Raw genomic sequence first — 20,001 nt, 5'->3', positions numbered from 1 at the left:
AAATGTATATAGGTTATGTTGATATATATATTCTAGACTATCTATTGTTGATTCTAAATTTGATATTTCTTCTTTTTGTGCATTTATTGAGTTTTTGCTAACTCCAACAATTATGTTATATTGTAGTCTTTCTATCCTTATTTTAAATTTTTTTCATTTTTCAGATATTATTTGTTTTAATTATTTATATTGTTGTGGTTTTTGTATGTTATTCATCTAAATAAATATTATAAATATTGTTTTGGTGAATATCTAAATTTAATTATTTCATAATTAATAAATATCTATTTATTTTCCATTTTATTTCTGTTTCATTAAACGTACCTGAGTTGTACCTACAATGATATTCTAATTTTTCTTCTTTATATCTATATTTAAGTACTCTCTACCTTTGAGGTAGAGGTAAGTTCAGCGTATAATCTAACCTCCCTTCGTGGACACCAGTTTGCGGGATTATACTGGTATGCTGTTGTTGTCGTATAACTTACCCGGAAATGAAAGTAGGAGAAGATATTACCAAGAAAATTAAAGCTTAGTTTAAGAAAAATTGGATTAAGTACCCAAATCCCAACTAACTTTCATCTTCTTGGAAACATGACTTTCTGCTTTGTGGTTGGGCTAAATGGTCCTATTTTATTATTGCATCTATTGTCAATATCTTCACATGTTGGAATTGTCTTTTTTGCTTATCTTTATACAAATGTTGTTTATTTAAAAAATAAAATGTTTCCCTTTATTGTCTACTTGTTTCTATTTTACGGTTATATTTTTATTTTTATTCTAATTTTTTGCAACTTGTTGGTTGCTGTAGACATCTCCATTGAAGTAAGTAGGTTCTTTTGTTCAAATTTGTTTTGAAGTAATATAGAAATTAGAAAGATTCCTATGTGTGAAAAAAGTAATTTGGTGATTACTATGTTTTCTGTCCACTTTTGAGATATTTGTTGCAATATAATTTCAAAGGTCATTTTCTTATACACATGTTGTCCCAAAGATGTTATTTCTAAAGAGTGTAAAGAACATGAGTACAATTTTCTCTGTATGTTTGGGATGAAATAAGCCTATTCAATTTTAAAAGCTGAAGGACTTGTTGTCCCATAATTTTATGAGCATCAGTAGATAGCACTTCTTATGTCTTGCTATATCATCTTTTTTTGCTGAAAGTATGAAAAACATATGATTATATTGAAGCAGCTTTTCAAGGAATGCAAAGTAAATCTGAAAATATGGACAAACAATGATGAATGTCATTTATGCACTACTAAATTCGAAGAGTTTTGAGGTTTTGGATTATAATACCCCGATTTTCTAAATCGGAATGCTACATTGTGCTCATAACCCCGAAGGACCATATACAAACTCATGACTGATATCTGTACCTGTAAACTACATAATATACGTATAAAATGCAGAAAACATGAAAAATAGGCCATAAGGTTCAACTGAATAAAGTATCTGATAAGAACAATGTCTGAAAATGGTATAACAATACCAAAAAAAATCTGAAATAACTGTCTGACATGCTATAGTCTGGAAAGCCTCTAAACTGTCTGAATAAGGAGTTGATGGGACATGTCTCCAACTAACTCCATCTAGCAACTCAAATAAAATAGTAAATAAAGCAATAATCATATCGTCCTCGAATGAGAAAGACTCACTGCAAACTCTGAACACTGGAATGCTACTGCTGATCTGGAGCTCGTGCCTTTGAACCTATGATGTAACATAAGAGAAAGCACCATAGCACAAATGCGTCAGTGTGTCTGAATGTACTGAGTATATGAGTGAGGTAGGCTAAATGCAAAGGGTTATATACATGAATAATACTGACTGATATGAACGTGAGAGTACATACATGCATACATAACTGTAACTGAACTCATGGAGATACTGACTATTGAGTCTAAATACTGATAACATGAGTGTACTGATACTGAGATACTGAATAGATAAACGACTATTTCTGACAGTTCAAATTATGAAGAACTGGTCTGATTGACTGTGTCTAAAAGTCCTGAAACTGAATACTGATTATGTAAATCACTAATAAGTGAGGAACTGATACTGTATTAGTAAATAATGAGGGACTAGTACTATGTTACTGATACATAAATAACTATATATGATAGTTCTGATTATGAAGAACTGGTTTGGTTGACTATGTCTGACAGTCCTGAAGCTAAATACTGATATCATAAATTCTGATAGCTGATGTGACTGATAACATGAGTTCTGACAATAGATATAATTGATAGCATAAGTGACTGTATCTGACAGTCTATAAATCTAAAGGAACTATCTAAGTTCTGTTCTATTTCTGAGTTGACTTTATTTGACAGTCCTGAAATTTGAAGAACTATCTGAGTTCTTTTACTGAGACTGGGACTAAAACTGTGGGAAGTAGTTGTCTAACCGACATGGCCCAATAATGTATATAGCTAAGTTGGGGTCCAGTCTCTGCCCCAACTGGAGGGGTGTCAATACCGCACTGCTGGTAAGGACAGCTGTGAGTGACCCTTATCTGGCAGGTACTCAAATGAGAATGGTGGGAACCCTAAACTGACAGGTTAAGCCACCTCATCAACCCTAATCTAATAGGTTAAGATGTCTCAACCTACACTGGCTACATAGTTCTGGAACACAAGGATGACTGTAAAGAATCACACCCTGAACTGGCAGGTGAGTTCCTATCCTTGGGTTCACTCGGTGCTAACTTCTACTCCTATCTGAAGGACACTGAACTGAATAACTAAGATGAACTGAATAACTGAACTGATTAGCTAAATTGATACTGATTAACTGAACTGATACTAGTGGTACTGTTTAACGGAGCTAAACTAAGTTTACTGGATTTTGATAACTGATGGAAAGTACTGAGTTCTGAGGACTGGTTGAGAGTACTGAAGTTACTGAGATTAACAGTGAATACTGAGGTTGTTGAGGTTACTAGGCACTGAGAATACTGAGATTACTGGACTACTAAGATTACTGAGATTACTGAGGTTTCCTGAGTTACATAGCTGACTGAATTCTATAGATCATGGCTCGACTGAGAGTATCGTGATAACATGACATGGCTCTAGGCACACAACTACATTTTTTGGGTACAAGTACCCCCAGGACTCGATGGAAGGAAAATGACACAACTTGACTTTCTTGAGTACATGACCATCAATAACAATCCATAATAGATGAGCGAGGGATTTCATGAAGTACATGGTCATCATAATATCTAACTTGAATAGGAATGCTTATAATCAAGTCATAAATCTCATATTCTAATATCATGGGCATTCCGACAACATATACTATTTATAACAATGGAATAAGGGAATGACAAACATGTAACATTTAGTTCATATTGTAATAATTTGGGGATAAATCATGTGATACTTCAAAATCATGATCTTGTTCATAGCATGGAAGGCATATAGACACACTATGAATCCATTCCCCAATCATTATATACATTCCATTAACACATATATTGCACAACAATGACAAGTGAGCTCTTTGAACATAATAGACTAGCATAAATTTATCATATAGTTCACCTCTAAGTTATAATACATGATTTTTATCATTCTAGGCATTTTATCAAACACCTTACATGCACAATATTGAGCATAGGTGTACTTAACAAATTTAGAAATCTTGAACCACCCAAATTCATGGGTTTCCAACTAACATGCCCATACACTTCTTGGAAACACATTTAGATACTATCTTGAAGCACAATTAACAATCAATACATGAACATAATCACACAACAACATAAAGATCATAATTTATTATTTAAAACATGGTTCTTGAGCTCCACAGATGAAAGGGATCCGTGGATGAACACTACGCATACCTTATTTCTTAATTACATGAAGATTTATAGAGAGAATTTCTTGAACTTGAATCTTCTATGAAAACCCTATCTTGTGTTCTTGAGAGGATTTTGAGACAAAGAATATGTTTTGGTGAAATAAGGGCTTAATTTCGTGTTTAGGCATTATATCGGGGTGGAAAAAGGACCATTTTGCCCTAAAAAATGGACTGTTTAAGTCACCTGGACTACAACATGTGCAGTGCACACTTTATTGCATACATTAGGGTGTGCTTCTCACACCTTATCGCACATATTAGGTTGTGCGTTGCACACCTTACGTTAGGCAACGTACTCCACTTTGCAAAGTCATAACTTCTTGTTGGAGTGTCGGATTTGGGCGAAATTGGTATCGTTGGAAAGCTAATTCAAAGATATTCAATTTTATATATAGTAAACCCTCTAATTAATTTTATATAAGGAGTTATGACTAATTGAATTTGACCCAAGTTTTGACGCTCACTAAAACTTGAACGATAGGAAAACTTTCAACTTGTACTTGAGTTAGGGAACCTCTATGATCTAAATTCATGCTCAAATAGATTCCCACACTACATAATTAGTTAATACACTAAATTTACATAGGATTCAAGGCTTTTGAAATGTCTACGCATAGGAATGATGGATTTTCATTCTAGTCCAAAAATGTGGGGTATTATAATATCTCCCTGTAGGGAACATTCGTCCTCGAATGAGACTGGCTGAGATGAGAGAAAAGAGAACTGATGTAAATATAGAGCATGAAAGACTGATCATGATTTCATGGATGACATGATTGATAAGCTGAACATATCATATTGAACATGCATATCTGATGCATGCGTAACTGATTCATAAATACTTGAGAGAGAGTACTGATAAGCTGATCACACATATCTGATGCACGAATATATGACTGAACTGGCTTATGATCATGCAAATGAATATGCAATGGTAAATATACCAAGTTTGAACTGGGAACTGAGCATGGAGCTGAACACCAAGTTTTTACTAAAATTTGAACATGAGAATGAGTAGGCTCAAAGAAGACTGATACCATGAATTGAAAATACCGATGAGTCTAAGATTGATTACTCAATATGCATGAGCAGAAACATAAGAACATAACTGAGTCTGGAACATGATACATGAACTAAACTGAGTCTGTAATGCCTGACATGGACAGAGTATCGTATCATAGCTACACTGAGCCATTGAGAACATGGCTTACTGATGAGTTTTGAAGCTAGAGGTTTGGCTTATAAGTAATACTTTCTCCAAGATAGATTCATCAAATAAAATGATATATTTAAATCAAAGAAGTTTGGAGGCTATAGTGTATCTCTCCCTTGGGACACTATGTCCCTTGAAGGATACTGGACTAACCTTGCTGAGATATTGAGAAAGTTGAGGCGATGTACAAGGCACGTAGGTACAAAATCATGAATGATTATCTGAGATCTGAAATTGAAGCGTGATGCACGAATACATAGACATACTGACTTATCTGATTAACTGAGTAACTGGTAACTGAATGCTAGGTATGTAAGACTGAATTGTACTTAATTTGAGTAGCTGGGCTGAGGCCATAAATTATTATGTATATGAGAAGGAATTGACTGAGTAACATGAGGTAACTGATCATGGATTTCATGAAAGCTATATTTTTTGAAAATGTAGGACCAAGTGTATTACATGATTTGGAAACATTCCATAGACTCAGGTATTGGAATACCTATAACTGAGTAGCTGATAACTACATGCTATGGTCAAGCAAGTCTAAAACTGAACTGAATTTCTGAGCTGAATACAGATCTAAAGTAGACACTATAACTTAAGACTGTAACTGGGATCCATACTGGAACTAAATTCTGGGTCCCGATAACTGAATACTGAAACTGAGTTTTGACTGATTCTGAAGTGCTTAATTTTGAGAATGAGCACTAATTACTGTGTGTTGAGTACTGAAACTGTAATTGAGATGGCAAATGAGTTATGATAGTCGCATAATGAAGGCTGACATAAGTCAAGGTTCTGAATATACATTCACACTCTGAATTTTTTCCCAATTTCTAAGTACTACCTCTTTCTAGCCCTTTGCTTGCATACTAATAGGATATTTAAGCCTATCTTTGTATCTACACCCTCGTATAAAACATGCATGCAATAATCTTCTCTTAATATGAAATATTAACTCTCTCTCATATAAGCAATTTCTCAACACTACACTATTCTCATAAAGAGAGCTCACTGAAGGGTTAAATCAGGAGACCCTGAAACATGAATGGATACTGATTGAACTTGACACATGACTGAAACCTGAGGAATAGAATATCAACAACATGGATTTACCAAAAAGATCTGAGCTGAGTATATACATGATATAGTTTGAATTTATCTGATCAGTTGGGGCGTAGCATGAGTCATGGAAACTGAATATACTAGGGAGCATGATATGTGTACATAAGTCATGAGCTGCATGACCTGAGTCTAGAATTTCTGAGTTCATGGAACATGATTTGTAACACTGAGTGATCTAGAAATGAACTTCCTATACTGGGAACTGAAAACACACACAATTCTATGGAATACATATGAACATAAGCTATATCCATGGAATCTGAGACATAAACCATGCATAGGTGCTATGCTGACTAAAGTACGAAGCTTTATGCTGAGATAAGAATGGGTCGGGAATCGCCTTCCCTGACTGTTTTTCTATACATACTGGCACTACTATTGGAATCTGAGAGCCTGACTTGGTTACTTGATGTATCATCTCTCCCTTAGCTTTAAGCCATCATCATAAGTCTTTGAACACTAAACTAATCTCTGAACTGAACTGCAATCATCATCACATGCTTACACTCTGATCAACACATGATCTCCTTACTAAATACATTATCTACCTCTATTTCCTTACATAATACTAATATCATATTCACACCTTCATGCTTAATTTTAAGTCAATAAACTTAAATTTCTAACTCGCACTGTTCAAGCCTATTGATTCATTCTGGAACAACTATCCCCATGAATACATAATCTATTCAATCTGGATATAGTATCCCAACTTATCTATTGCTAAACTCCTAGGTTCATGCTTCTAACTCTGGGTCACTTGATATCATAGGATTTTGAGAAGGGATCTGATGGCATATCTAAATCTGGGTTCGAGAACGAGTTCTCATGATCATGAATGAGATCCGTACAACTTTGGAACATAACTTAACTGATGGGATACTATCTGAGAAAGCGCTATCTTTAGGACGTAAGCTTCACTATTTCTGTTACCTTGAAAGTAAGGTGGAATTAACATGAGTGAAGCATGATGAAAATCTACATGAGTTTTCTTAGAAAACTTTTCTATAGCACGATCTGAGACATGAGAAGGGAAACTGTTCCTAAAACATCTTATAGCCTCCTACACATAAGTGTGGTGCATAACACATGCATATACAAGACTCTACTAGATGCGGCTTTCAGACTTCCTAGGACTCTATTGAACCTTAAGCTCTGATACCAAGTTTGTAACACCCCGATTTCTTGAATCGGAATGCTACATGGTGCTCATGACCCTGAAGGACCACAAAAAAACCCATGACTGATATCTGTACCTGTAAACTGCATAACATACGTATAAAATATGAATAACATGAAAAATAGATCATAAGGTTCAACTGAATAAAGTATCTGATAAGAACAATATCTGAAAACGGTATGATAATACAAAAAAAAATCTAAAATAACTGCCTGATATGCTATAGTCTAGAAAACCTCTAAACTATCTGAATAAGGAGTTGATGGGACATTCCCCCAACTAACTCTATCTAGCAACTGAATTAAAATAGTAAATGAATCAATAATCATATCGTCCTCGAATGATAAAGACTCACTGCAAACTCTAAACACTGGAATGCTATTGCTGATCTGGAGCTCGTGCCTCTTAACCTATGGTGTAACATAAGAGAAAGCACCATAGCGCAAATGCGTCAGTACATCTAAATGTACTGAGTATACGAGTGAGGTAGGCTAAATGCAAAGGGTTATATGCATGAACAATACTGACTGATATGAACGTGAGAATACATACATGTATACGTAATTGTAACTGAACTCATGGAGATACTGACTATTGAGTCTAAATACTGATAACATAAGTGTACTGATATTGGGATACTGAATAGATGAACAACTATTTCTGACAGATTAAATTATAAAGAACTGGTCTGATTGACTGTGTCTAATAGTCCTGAAACTAAATACTGAGTATGTAAATCACTAATAAGTGAGGAACTGATACTGTATTAGTAAATACTGAGGGACAATTAATATGTTACTGATACATGAATAACTGTATATGACAGTTCTAATTATGAAGAACTGGTCTGGTTGACTATGTCTGACAGTCCGAAAGCTGAATACTGATATCATGAATTCTGATAACTAATGTGACTGATAACATTTATTCTGACAACTGATATAGCTGATAGCATAACTAACTGTATCTGACAGTCTATAAATCTGAAGGAACTATATGAGTTTCGTTCTATTTTTGAGTTGACTGTATCTGACAGTCCTATAATTTGAAGAACTATCTGAGTTTTTTTACTGAGACTGGGACTAAAACTCTAAGAAGTAGTTGTCTAACCGACATACCCCAATAATGTATATAGCTAAGTTGGGGTCTAGTCTCTGCCCCAACTGGAGAGGTATCAATACCGCACCATCGGTAAGAACTGCTATGAGTGACCCTTATCTGGCAGGTACTCAAATGAGAACGGCAGGAACCCTAAAATGACTGGTTAAGCCTCCTCATCAACCTTAATCTGATAGGTTAATATGTCTCAACCAATGCTGGCTACGTAGTTCTGGAACACAAGGATGACTGCTAAGAATCACATCCTGAACTGACAGATTAGTTCCTCTCCTTGGGTTCACTTGGTGATAACTTATACTCTTATCTGAAGGACACTGAACTGAATAACTAAGCTGAATTGAATAACTGAACTGAACTGATTAGCTGAATTGATACTGATTAGCTGGACTGATACTAGTGGTATTATTTAACGGAGCTAAACTAAGTTTATTGGATTTCGACGACTGATGAAATGTACTGAGTTCTGAGGACTGGTTGAGAGTACTGAAGTTACTGAGATTAACAGTGAATACTGAGGTTATTGAGCAATGAGATTACTGAGATTACTGGACTACTAAGATTACTGAGATTACTGAGTTTTCCTGAGTCACATGGCTGACTGAATTCTATATATCATGGCTCGACTGAGAGTATAGTGATAACATGACACGACTCTAGGCAAACAACTACATTTTTTGGGTACAAGTACCCCCAGGACTCGATGGAATAAAACTGACACAACTTGACTTTCTTGAGTACATGACCATCAATAACAATCCATAATACATGAGTGAGGGATTTTATGAAGTACATGGTTCTTATAATATCTAACTTGAATAGGAATGCTTATAATCAAGTCATAAATATCATATTCTAATATCATGGGCATTCCAACAACATATACTATTTATAACAATGGCATGGAAACCATTTAAGCATAAGGGAATGGCAAACATGTAACATTTAGTTCATATTGTAATAATTTGGGGATAACTCATGTGATACTTCAAAATCATGATCTTGTTCATAGCATGGAAGGCATATAGACACACTATGAATCCATTCCCCAATCATCATATACATTCCATTAACACATATATTGGACAACAATGACAAATGAGCTTTTTGAACATTATAGACTAGAATGAATTTATCATATAGTTCACCTCTAAGTTATAATACATGATTTTTATCATTCTAGGCATTTTATCAAACACCTTACATGCACAATATTGAGCATAGGTGTACTTAGCAAATTTAGAAATCTTGAACCACCTAAATTCATGGGTTTCCAACTAACATGCCCATACACTTCCTGGAAACACATTTAGATACCATCTTGAAGCACAATTAACAACCAATACATGAACATAATAACACAACAACATAAAGATCATAATTTATTATTTAAAACATAGTTCTTGAGCTCCACGGATGAAAGGGATCCGTGGATGAACACTACGCATACCTTATTTCTTAATTACATGAAGATTTATGAAGAGAATTGCTTGAACTTAAATCTTCTATGAAATCCCTAGCTTGTGTTCTTGAGAGGATTTTGAGAGAAAGAGTATGTTTTGGTGAAATAAGGGCTTAATTCCGTGTTTAGGCATTATATCGGAGTGGAAAAAGGACCATTTTCCCCCAAAAAATGGACTGTTTAAGTCACCTGGACTACAACATATGTGGTGCACACTTTATCGCACACATTAAGGTGTGCGTCGCACACCTTATCGCACACATTAGGTTGTGCATCGCACACCTTACGTTAGGCAACATACTCCAATTTGCAAAGTCATAACTTCTTGCTCGGGTGTCGGATTTGGGCAAAATTGGTATTGTTGGAAAAATAATTCAAAGATATTCAATTTTTTATATAGTATACCCTCTAATTAATTATATATAAGGAGTTATGACCAATTAAATTTGACTCAAGTTTTGACGCTCACTAAAACTTGAATGATAGAAAAACTTTCAACTTGTACTTGAGTTAGGGAACCTCTATGATCTAAATTAATGCTCAAATAGATTCCCATACTACATAATTGATTAACACACTAAATTTACATAGGATTCATGGCTTTTGAAATGTCTACACATAGGAATGATGGATTTTCTTTCTAGTCCAAAATGTGGGGTATTACAATATCTCCCTCTTCAGAACATTCGTTCTCATTGGGGTATTACAATACCTCCCTCTTAGGAACATTTGTCCTCGAATGAGACTAGCTGAGATGAGAGAAAAGAGAACTGATATGAATATAGAGCATGAATGACTAATCATGATTTCATGGCTGACATGATTGATAAGCTGAACATATCATATTGAACATGCATATATGATGCATGCGTAACTAATTCATAAGTACTTGAGGGAGAGTACTGATAAGCTGATCACACATATCTGATGTGTGAATATATGACTGAACTGGCTCATGATCATGCAAATGAATATGAAATGGTAAATATACTAAGTTTGAACTGGGAACTGAGCATGGAGCTGAACACCAAGTTTGTACTAAAATTTGAACATGAGAATGAGTAAGTTCAAAGAAGATTACTACCATGAATTGAAAATACCGATGAGTTTAAGATTGATTACTCAATATGCATGAGCGGAAAAATAAGAACATAACTAAGTCTGGAACATGATACATGAACTAAACTGAGTCTGTAATGCATGACATGGACAGAGTATCGTATCGTGACTACACTGAGCCATTAAGTACATGGCTTACTGATGAGTTTTGAAGCTAGAGGTTTGGCTCATAAGTAACACTTCCTCCAAGATAGATTCATCAAAGAAAATGACATGTTTAAATCAATGAAGTTTGGGGGCTATAGTGTATCTCCCCATTGGGCCACTATGTCCCTTAAAGGATGCTGGACTGACCTTGCTAAGATATTAAGAAAGTTGAGGCGATGCACAAGGCACCTAGGTATAAAATCATGACTGATTATCTGAGATATGAAGCTAAAGCGTGATGCACGAGTGTATAGACATACTGACTTATCTTATTAACTGAGTAACTGGTAACTGAATACTGGGTATGTAAGACTGAATTGTACTTAATCTAAGTAGCTGGGCTGAGGCTATAAAGTATTATGTATATGAGAAGGGACTGACTGAGTAATATGAGGTAACTGATCATGGATTTCATGAAAGCTATATTATCTGAAAATACAGGACCAAGCGTATTACATAATTTGGAAACATTCCATAGAATGAGGTATTGGAATACCTATAACTGAGTAGCTGATAACTACATGCTATGGTCAAGAAAGTCTAAAATTGAACTGAATTTCTGAGCTGAATACAGATCTGAAGACAACATTATAACTTAAGACTGTAACTGGGATCCATACTGGAACTAAATGCTGGGTCCTGATAATTGAATACTAAAACTGAGTTTTGACTGATACTGAAGTGCTTAATTCTGAGATTGAGCACTAATTACTGAGTGTTGAGTACTGAAACTGTAACTGAGATGGCAACTGAGTTATGATAGTCGCATAATGAAAGCTGACATAAGTCAAGGATCTGAATATACATTTACACTCTGAATTTTTTCCTAATTTCTAAGTACTACCTCTTTCTAGCCCTTTGCTTGTATACTAATAGGATATTCAAGCCTATCTTTGTATCTACACCCTCGTATAAAACATGCATGCAATAATTTGCTCTTAACATGAAATATTAACTCTCTCCTATCTTAGCAGTTTCTCAACACTACATTATTCTCATAAAGAGAGCTCACTGAAGGGTTAAATCAGGAGAACCTGAAACATGAATGGATACTGACTGAATATGACACATGACTAAACTTGAGGAATAGAATATCAACAACATGGATTTACCAAAAAGGTATGAGATGAGTATATACATGATATAGTCTGAATTTATCTGATCAGTGGGGGCGTAGCATGATTCATAGAAACTGAGTAAACTAGGGAGCATGATACGTGTACATGAGTCATGAGCTGCATGACATGAGTCTGGAATTTTTGAGTTCATGGAACATGGTTTGTAACACTGAGTGATCTAAAACTGAACTTCTTATACTGGGAACTCAAAGCACACATAATTCTATGGAATATGTGTGAACATAAGCTATATCCATGGAATCTGAGACATGAAGTATGCATAGGCACTATGCTGACTAAAGTACGAAGCTTTATGCTAAGATAAGAATAGGTCGGGAATCGCCTTCCTTAACTGCTTTTCTGTACATACTAGCACTACTACTGGAATCTGAGATTCTGTACATACTAGCACTACTACTGGAATCTGAGAGCCTGACTTAGTTACTTGATCTATCATCTCTCCCTTAGCTTTAAGCCATCATCATAAGTCTTTAAACACTAAACTAATCTCTGAATTGAACTGCAATCATCATCACATGCTTACACTTTGATCAACACATGATCGCCTTACTAAATACATTATCTACCTCTATTTCCTTACATACTACTAATATCACATTCACACCTTCATGCTTAATTTTAAGTCAATAAACTTAAATTTCTAACTCGCACTGTTGAAGCCCATTGATTTATTCAGGCACAACTATCCCCATGAATACATAATCTATTCAATCTGGATATAGTATCCCAACTTATCTATTGCTAAACTCCTGGGTTCATGCTTCTAACTTTGGGTCACATGCTATCATAGGATTTTGAGAAGAGATCTGATGGCATATCTAAATCTGGGTTTGAGAACGAGTTCTCATGATCATGAATGAGATCCATACAACTTTGGAACATAACTTAACTGATGAGATACTATCTTAGACAGCCATATCTTTAGGACTTGAGATTCACTATTTCTGTTACCTTGAAAGCAAGGTGGAATTAACATGAGTGAAGCATGATGAGAATCTACCTGAGTTTTCTTAGAAAACTTTTCTGTAGCACGATCTGAGACATGAGAAGGGAAACTGTTCCTAAAACATCTTATAGCTTCCTACACATAAGTGTGGTGCACAACACAAGCATGTAAAAGACTCTACTAGATGCTGCTTTCAGATTTTGTAGGACTTTATTGAACCTTAGGCTCTGATACCAAGTTTGTAACTCCCCAATTTTTTGAATCGGAATATTACACGGTGCTCATGACCCCGAAGGACCATAAAAAACCCATGACTAATATCTGTACCTGTAAACTGCATAATATATGTATAAAATACAGAAAACATGAAAAATAGGCCATAAGGTTCAACTGAATAAATTATCTGATAAGAACAATATCTGAAAATGGTATAACAATACCAAAAAAAATCTAAAATAATTGTCTGACATGCCATAGTTTGGAAAGCCTCTAAACTGTCTGAATAAGGAGTTGATGGGATATGTCCCCAACTAACTCCATCTAGCAACTGAACTAAAATAGTAAATGAAGCAATAATCATATCGTCCTCAAATGAGAAGGACTCACTGGAAACTCTGAATACTGGAATGCTAATGCTGATCTGGAGTTCGTGCCTCTTAACCTATGGTGTAACATAAGAGAAATCACCATAGCGCAAATGCGTCAGTACGTCTGAATATACTGAGTATACGAGTGAGGTAGGCTAAATACAAAGGGTAATATGCATGAACAATACTGACTGATATGAATGTGAGAATACATACATGCATACGTAACTGTAACTGAACTCGTAGAGATATTGAGTACTAATTCTAAATATTGATAACATGAGTGTACTGATACTGAGATAATGAATAGATGAACGACTATTTCTGACAGTTCGAATTATGAAGAACTGGTCTGATTGCCTTTGTCTAATAATCCTGAAATTGAATACTGAGTATGTAAATCACTAATAAGTAAGGAACTGATACTGTATTAGTAAATACTGAGGGACTAGTACTATGTTACTGATACATGAATAACTGTATATGACAGTTCTGATTATGAAGAACTAGTCTGTTTAACTATGTCTGACAGTTCTGAAGCTGAATACTGATATCATGAATTCTGATAACTGATGTGACTAATAACATGTGTTCTTACAACTGATATAACTGATATCATAAGTGACTATGTCAGACAGTCCATAAATATAAAGGAACTATCTGAGTTCCTTTCTATTTCTAAGTTGACTGTATTTGGCAGTCATGAAATCTGAAGAGTTCTTTTACTGAGACTGGGACTGAAACTGCAGGAAGTAGTTGTCTAACTGACATGCCCCAATTACGTATATAGCTAAGTTGAGTTCTAGTCTTTGCCCCAGATGGAGGGGTATCAATACCGCGTCACTGGTAAGGACAACTGTGAGTGACCCTTATACGGCAGGTACTCAAATGAGAATGGTGGGAACCCTAAACTGACAGGTTAAGCCACCTCATCAACCCTAATCTGATAGGTTAAGATGTCTCAACCTACGCTGGCTACGTAGTTCTGGAACACAAGGATGACTACTAAGAATCACACCCTGAATTGACTGGTGAGTTTCTATCCTTGGGTTCACTCGGTGCTAACTTCTACTCCCATCTAAAGGAAACTAAAATGAATAACTAAGCTGAATTGAATAACTAAACTGAACTGATTAGCTGAATTGATACTGATTAACTGGACTGATACTAGTGGTATTATTTAACGAAGCTAAACTAAGTTTACTGGATTTCGATGACTGATGGAATGTACTGAGTTCTAAGAACTGTTTGAGAGTACTGAAGTTACTAAGATTAACAGTGAATACTGAGGTTACTGAGCACTGATATTACGGAGATTACTGGACTACTAAGATTACTGAGATTACTGATTTTTCTTGAGTCACATGGCTGACTGAATTCTATAGATCATGGCTCAACTGAGAGTATCATGATAACATGACATGACTCTAGGCACACAACTACATTTTTTGGGTACAAGCACCCCCAGGACTCGATGGAAGGAAACTAACACAACTTGACTTTCTTGAGTACATGACCATCAATAACCATCCATAACACATGAGGAAGTGATTTCATGAAGTACATGGTCATCATAATATCTAACTTGAATAGGAATGCTTATAATCAAGTCATAAATCTCATATTCTAATATCATGGGTATTCCGACAACATATACTATTCATAACAATGGCATGGAAACCATTTAAGCATAAGGGAATGACAAACATGTAACATTTAGTTCATATTGTAATAATTTGGGGATAACTCATGAAATACTTCAAAATCATGATCTTGTTCATAGCATGGAAGGCATATAGACACACTATGAATCCATTCCCTTTCATCCGTAAAGCTCAAGAACCATGTTTGGTGAAATAAGGACTTAATTTCGTGTTTAGGAATTATATAGGGGTGGAAAAAGGACCATTTTGCCCCCAAAAATGGACTGTCTAAGTCACCTGGACTACAACATGTGCGGTTCAAACTTTATCTCACACATTAGGGTGTGCGTCACACACCTTATCGCACACATTAGGTTGTGCATCGCATACCTTATGTTAGGCGACGTACTCTAATTTGTAAAGTCATAACTTCTTGCTCGGGTGTCGGATTTGGGAGAAATTGGTATCATTGGAAATATAATTTAAAGATATTTAATTTTATATATAGTATACCCTCTAATTCAATATATACAAGGATTTATGACCGATTAAAATCAACCCAAGTTTTGACACTCACTAAAACTTGAACGATAGGAAAGCTTTCAACTTGTACTTGAGTTAAGGAACCTCTATGATCTAAATTTATGCTCAAATAGATTAACACACTACAAAATTGATTAAAACACTAAATTTAAATAGGATTTGAGGCTTTTGAAATGTCTACGCATAGGAATGACAGATTTTCATTCTAGTCCAAAATGTGGGGTATTACATGGATGAGCTGACATAGCTAGCATTGGAAATTATTGTCTCTAAGTTTTGTATTTGCTTTTGAGTAATCCCTGCAAGAGAAGTCTCAATGTATAAGAATATAAAGGAGAAATGCAAAAAGTCAATACAATCATTATTAGCAAGCCTACAAGGACGACAAGCTGACAACACTAACATAACTTCTCAAGATTTGGATCAACAAGATGAACATATTGTGAATGAGAATATAGAAACTCCTACTCTCAGTATTGACAATCTAGTTTCTTATTCAAGCTCTAATGAAGCTAGCTCACAAGTGAAAGAGGAGCCACTACTTGTCCAAATTAAAGGTTAGAAGTAATTTTATTCTTTATTATTTTTTGCTGTTATTATTTTTGATTAAATCTAATTATTTGTTAAAGTAATAGATACTTCTACTGGAGAAGTTACAACTCAAAAGATGCAAGCAGATCGAGTTTGTAACTTAGAAAAAAGATAAGAAAGTCATGGTGGAACTCAATGGAGATTGACAAGGAAGTGATAATGGTTCAAACTTGCTTGTGAGATTTCTTGGCAGACTTTGTCAAAAGTCTGTATTTTGTCCCATATTAGTTGCGAGATGGGATAGGATGCCAAAAGATAAAAAACAAGCAATGTGGGAAATTATTAAGGTAACTACCTAACTTTATCGTCATTCAATTAGTTTATGTTTCTTTTTGATATATATTAATTTATGAATTACAAATATATTTGAAGGAGCATTTTGAGTTTAATTCTGATAGTGGAGTTAATTGGGTGATGCAATCTTTACGCAATAGGTGGAGGTCCTATAAATATAAGTTATGAAATAACAAATTCTATCCCAATAAAAGTAAAGAAGAGCTACTTGAGAAAACTCCCAAAGAAGTTGATTCTGTTGTTGAGTGGACTGCGTTTGTGCATCAGAATCATAATGAGAAGATGAAGCTAGTTGTTTCATAATTTGATTCTCTTTTTCTCTTTCATAATTTGTTTTTTTGTGCCCTTCTACAACTTATAACTAAGTTGATATTTGAGAATTATAGAAATAATGTGAACAAAAAAACAGAAAGAAACTTAAAGTTTTGCATGCTGGTGGTAGCAAAAGCAATGCAAGGAGAAGTGTTAGATGGTAAGTTTCTTAATCTTAAATTTTATTTGAAAATTATTTTATAAAATGTATTTCATGCTACTTATTTTTTATTTACATATACTTGGTTAATGGTAGGAACAAAAATTGGGAAGGTCGGTGTATCAAAGTGAGGTTATTTTGTCAACTTTACTGTAGAAGGATGACAATTTTGTGAACGAAGAAGGGAAGATTTTAGCTGTAAGATTCATTTACTTGTCCATATTCAAATTTCAGTTCTGATGTTCATTTATTCATGTACAAGTTTATATGTGTCTGAAGTTTCTTGTTCGTGGATTGAGTATTGCTTATGGTTTCGAATATATAGTTTTTAGTAGTATTGTAATTGCCTGAATATCTTGTGGTTGCCCTCCCAAGATCCTACATGTTAGATCACAACACTGGCTTATGTTGTTGTTGTTACTGTTCTATATCCAGCTTGTTACGATCGAGGCATTATTGTTGTTGTAATGCCTTTTCTTGATAATCTAACAAAGGAACTGAATGATCTTACTTTCCAAAATATGATCTTAGCAGGATCTATAATGATCTTACTTTCCAAAATATTTTTTTATATGTTTATGTAACTTGGCAAGCACAAGGATTTTTTTTCTAATAAAATTTTTCTATATAAAATGGGTACTGTCACTAAATTTGTAAACTAGGGGGCAGGGCTAGATAAATAAAGCAAGATTAGCATATTTTCCCTGCAATCGTGTCAGGCTGTCAGCTGTATGCTGTTGTTGTTAAGACAAAGGAACATCTCCCTTAGATTGTCATAGCTGAACATATTTTTCTGAATGAGCAGCTTAGCCAAGATTAACACAAGGATTATATATCCTAAATATATTCAGATCCTCTACCCTACAAAAGCTTATATTTATGGTGATCTTTAGTAATCATGTTGTTTATGTTCCTCCTGTGCTTATTACTAACTGTTGTTTCACAAGATGTTTGAGTTCTCTTTGTTAATTTCTGTTGTTTTGGAGCTGGTGGTGTTTGACTTGGTCGCCTTTGTGGATTGGACCTTTCTGCTGATGCTATTTTTGGGTATCAATGTGTTATTATCCGTTTTTCAGCTTCTTTGGGTCGCGCCTGCTAAAATGAAGAAGGTGGGGGGATAATATCTAATGTTTTTTTTTAAAAAGATGTATTCTATCGTTATTTTTATTTTGTGATTGATTTTATGGACTTGTTTTCCTTTGAATCATTGTGTTTTTTTTGGCTTGCTGAATATAGTGAAGATTGCTGTATTTTTTATTTCTGTTGAATCATTTTTTGTTTTGGCTTGTGATTGCTGAATGTTTTGTTCTGGTAATCTTAGTTCCATCATGCAACTCCAAAGCCTCCCCGACCTAGTATGTTCTCTTCACTAAAATTATTGATCACATTTTTCAGTACTTGAGTGGAAATCACCAAATTCCCTACTTCAACCATTTGAATGTCACTGGCCATTACATGTTGTTGTTGTTGTAATTGTTTGAATATGTATTACAGAGAAGTCTTATTGGTATGAGGATATCTAATTTATCTATTTTTCTTGTAGGATAAAATATCAGAGCATCTACCTAAAGATCAGGAACTTGCTATCAGTTATGGTGTTTTTTTGAAGATACTAGCTCATCCTAACGACGCCATTGGAAAAGTGTTTGGATCTGAAAATTCTGGATATGTGAGTGGTTTAGGTGGTAATGTTTGTCCTTCAAAAGCTTTTCAAATGTATAGAAATAGTCATGTGAATCTTGGTAGCTCAAGCAATATATCTCATCAACATGTTGAAGACTTTGAGAAACAGGCAGAAACCTTGAAAGAAAAGTTGACCGGATATGAAGAGACCCAAGAAAAACTTATGCAAAATGAGAATCACTTGGCAACGCTTCATAGATTTTTACAATCTAAATTTGGTAGCGAATTGCCTACTTTGAACTAATCTTCTTAGCCTCTACTATTTTGTGAAACAAACGATAGATATGGTGTTTCTTTAACTTTTAACATTTGTATTTGTGGTATCTTTTATAAATATTTAAGGTTTGGACCTTATCTTTTATGACAATATATTGAACATTGTTAGAACTTTGATAATTATGTTTCAATTAATATCAATCTTGTGTATAATGGTCAATTTATAAATGAATATCATTATTTAGGAATTAGTATCAGACTATTAGTGTATTTAAAAGAGAAACAATTGCAATACATATATATATATTTAAAAAATAGCTGGCCACTTTTGCCACGGTTAAAACCGTCGCTAATTGATATGCAAAAAATATACTTAATAATGCTTAAATTACACTCTTGAATGGGTGTAAGCAATCGTTGTCAATATAAAACCCAACTAGGTTGGGGTCGAATCCCACAGGGAATAAAGTGTGAACTCAAGTTGTTTACGATATAATTTACTGATAGTTTACTGTTTCCTAAAATGGGAGTTTAAGTTTTGCAGATAATTGTTTATCACTTTGAATTTAATGTTTGTAACAAAGATTTTATGAGATAACCAGGATTATGTTCACTAGGGCTTATGGAACATGATAGATGCTGCCATTAA

General features: G+C 34.5%; 1 protein-coding gene across 7 annotated transcripts in view; it reads left to right on the top strand.

Annotated features, from left to right (window-relative positions):
* The window catches only part of LOC107868070, a 37,391-nt gene extending 17,866 nt beyond the window's left edge, over positions 1 to 19,525 (top strand). The window contains exons 2-6 of one of the 7 annotated variants that reach the window (XR_007054945.1): positions 16,598 to 16,653; positions 16,732 to 16,974; positions 17,391 to 17,453; positions 17,550 to 17,651; positions 18,997 to 19,503. Coding sequence is in view for 1 of the 7 variants with exons in the window: in XM_016714637.2 (XP_016570123.1) it covers positions 18,401 to 18,562; positions 18,997 to 19,380 (546 nt within the window). In the remaining 6 variants the exon portion in view is untranslated. Of the gene's footprint in view, positions 1 to 16,597; positions 16,654 to 16,725; positions 16,975 to 17,367; positions 17,454 to 17,549; positions 17,652 to 17,684; positions 18,563 to 18,996 lie in introns of those variants that run through there. The other 6 variants (XR_001673621.2, XR_001673622.2, XR_001673625.2 and 3 more) reach the window with 6 other exon arrangements.
* Positions 19,526 to 20,001: the final 476 nt, after the last annotated feature.

The sequence above is a fragment of the Capsicum annuum genome, chromosome 4 (genome assembly GCF_002878395.1).
Source record: "Capsicum annuum cultivar UCD-10X-F1 chromosome 4, UCD10Xv1.1, whole genome shotgun sequence".
Classification (NCBI taxonomy): domain Eukaryota; kingdom Viridiplantae; phylum Streptophyta; class Magnoliopsida; order Solanales; family Solanaceae; genus Capsicum; species Capsicum annuum.
Note: the sequence above shows the minus strand (reverse complement) of the source record. Positions and strands in the feature narration are given on the sequence as shown.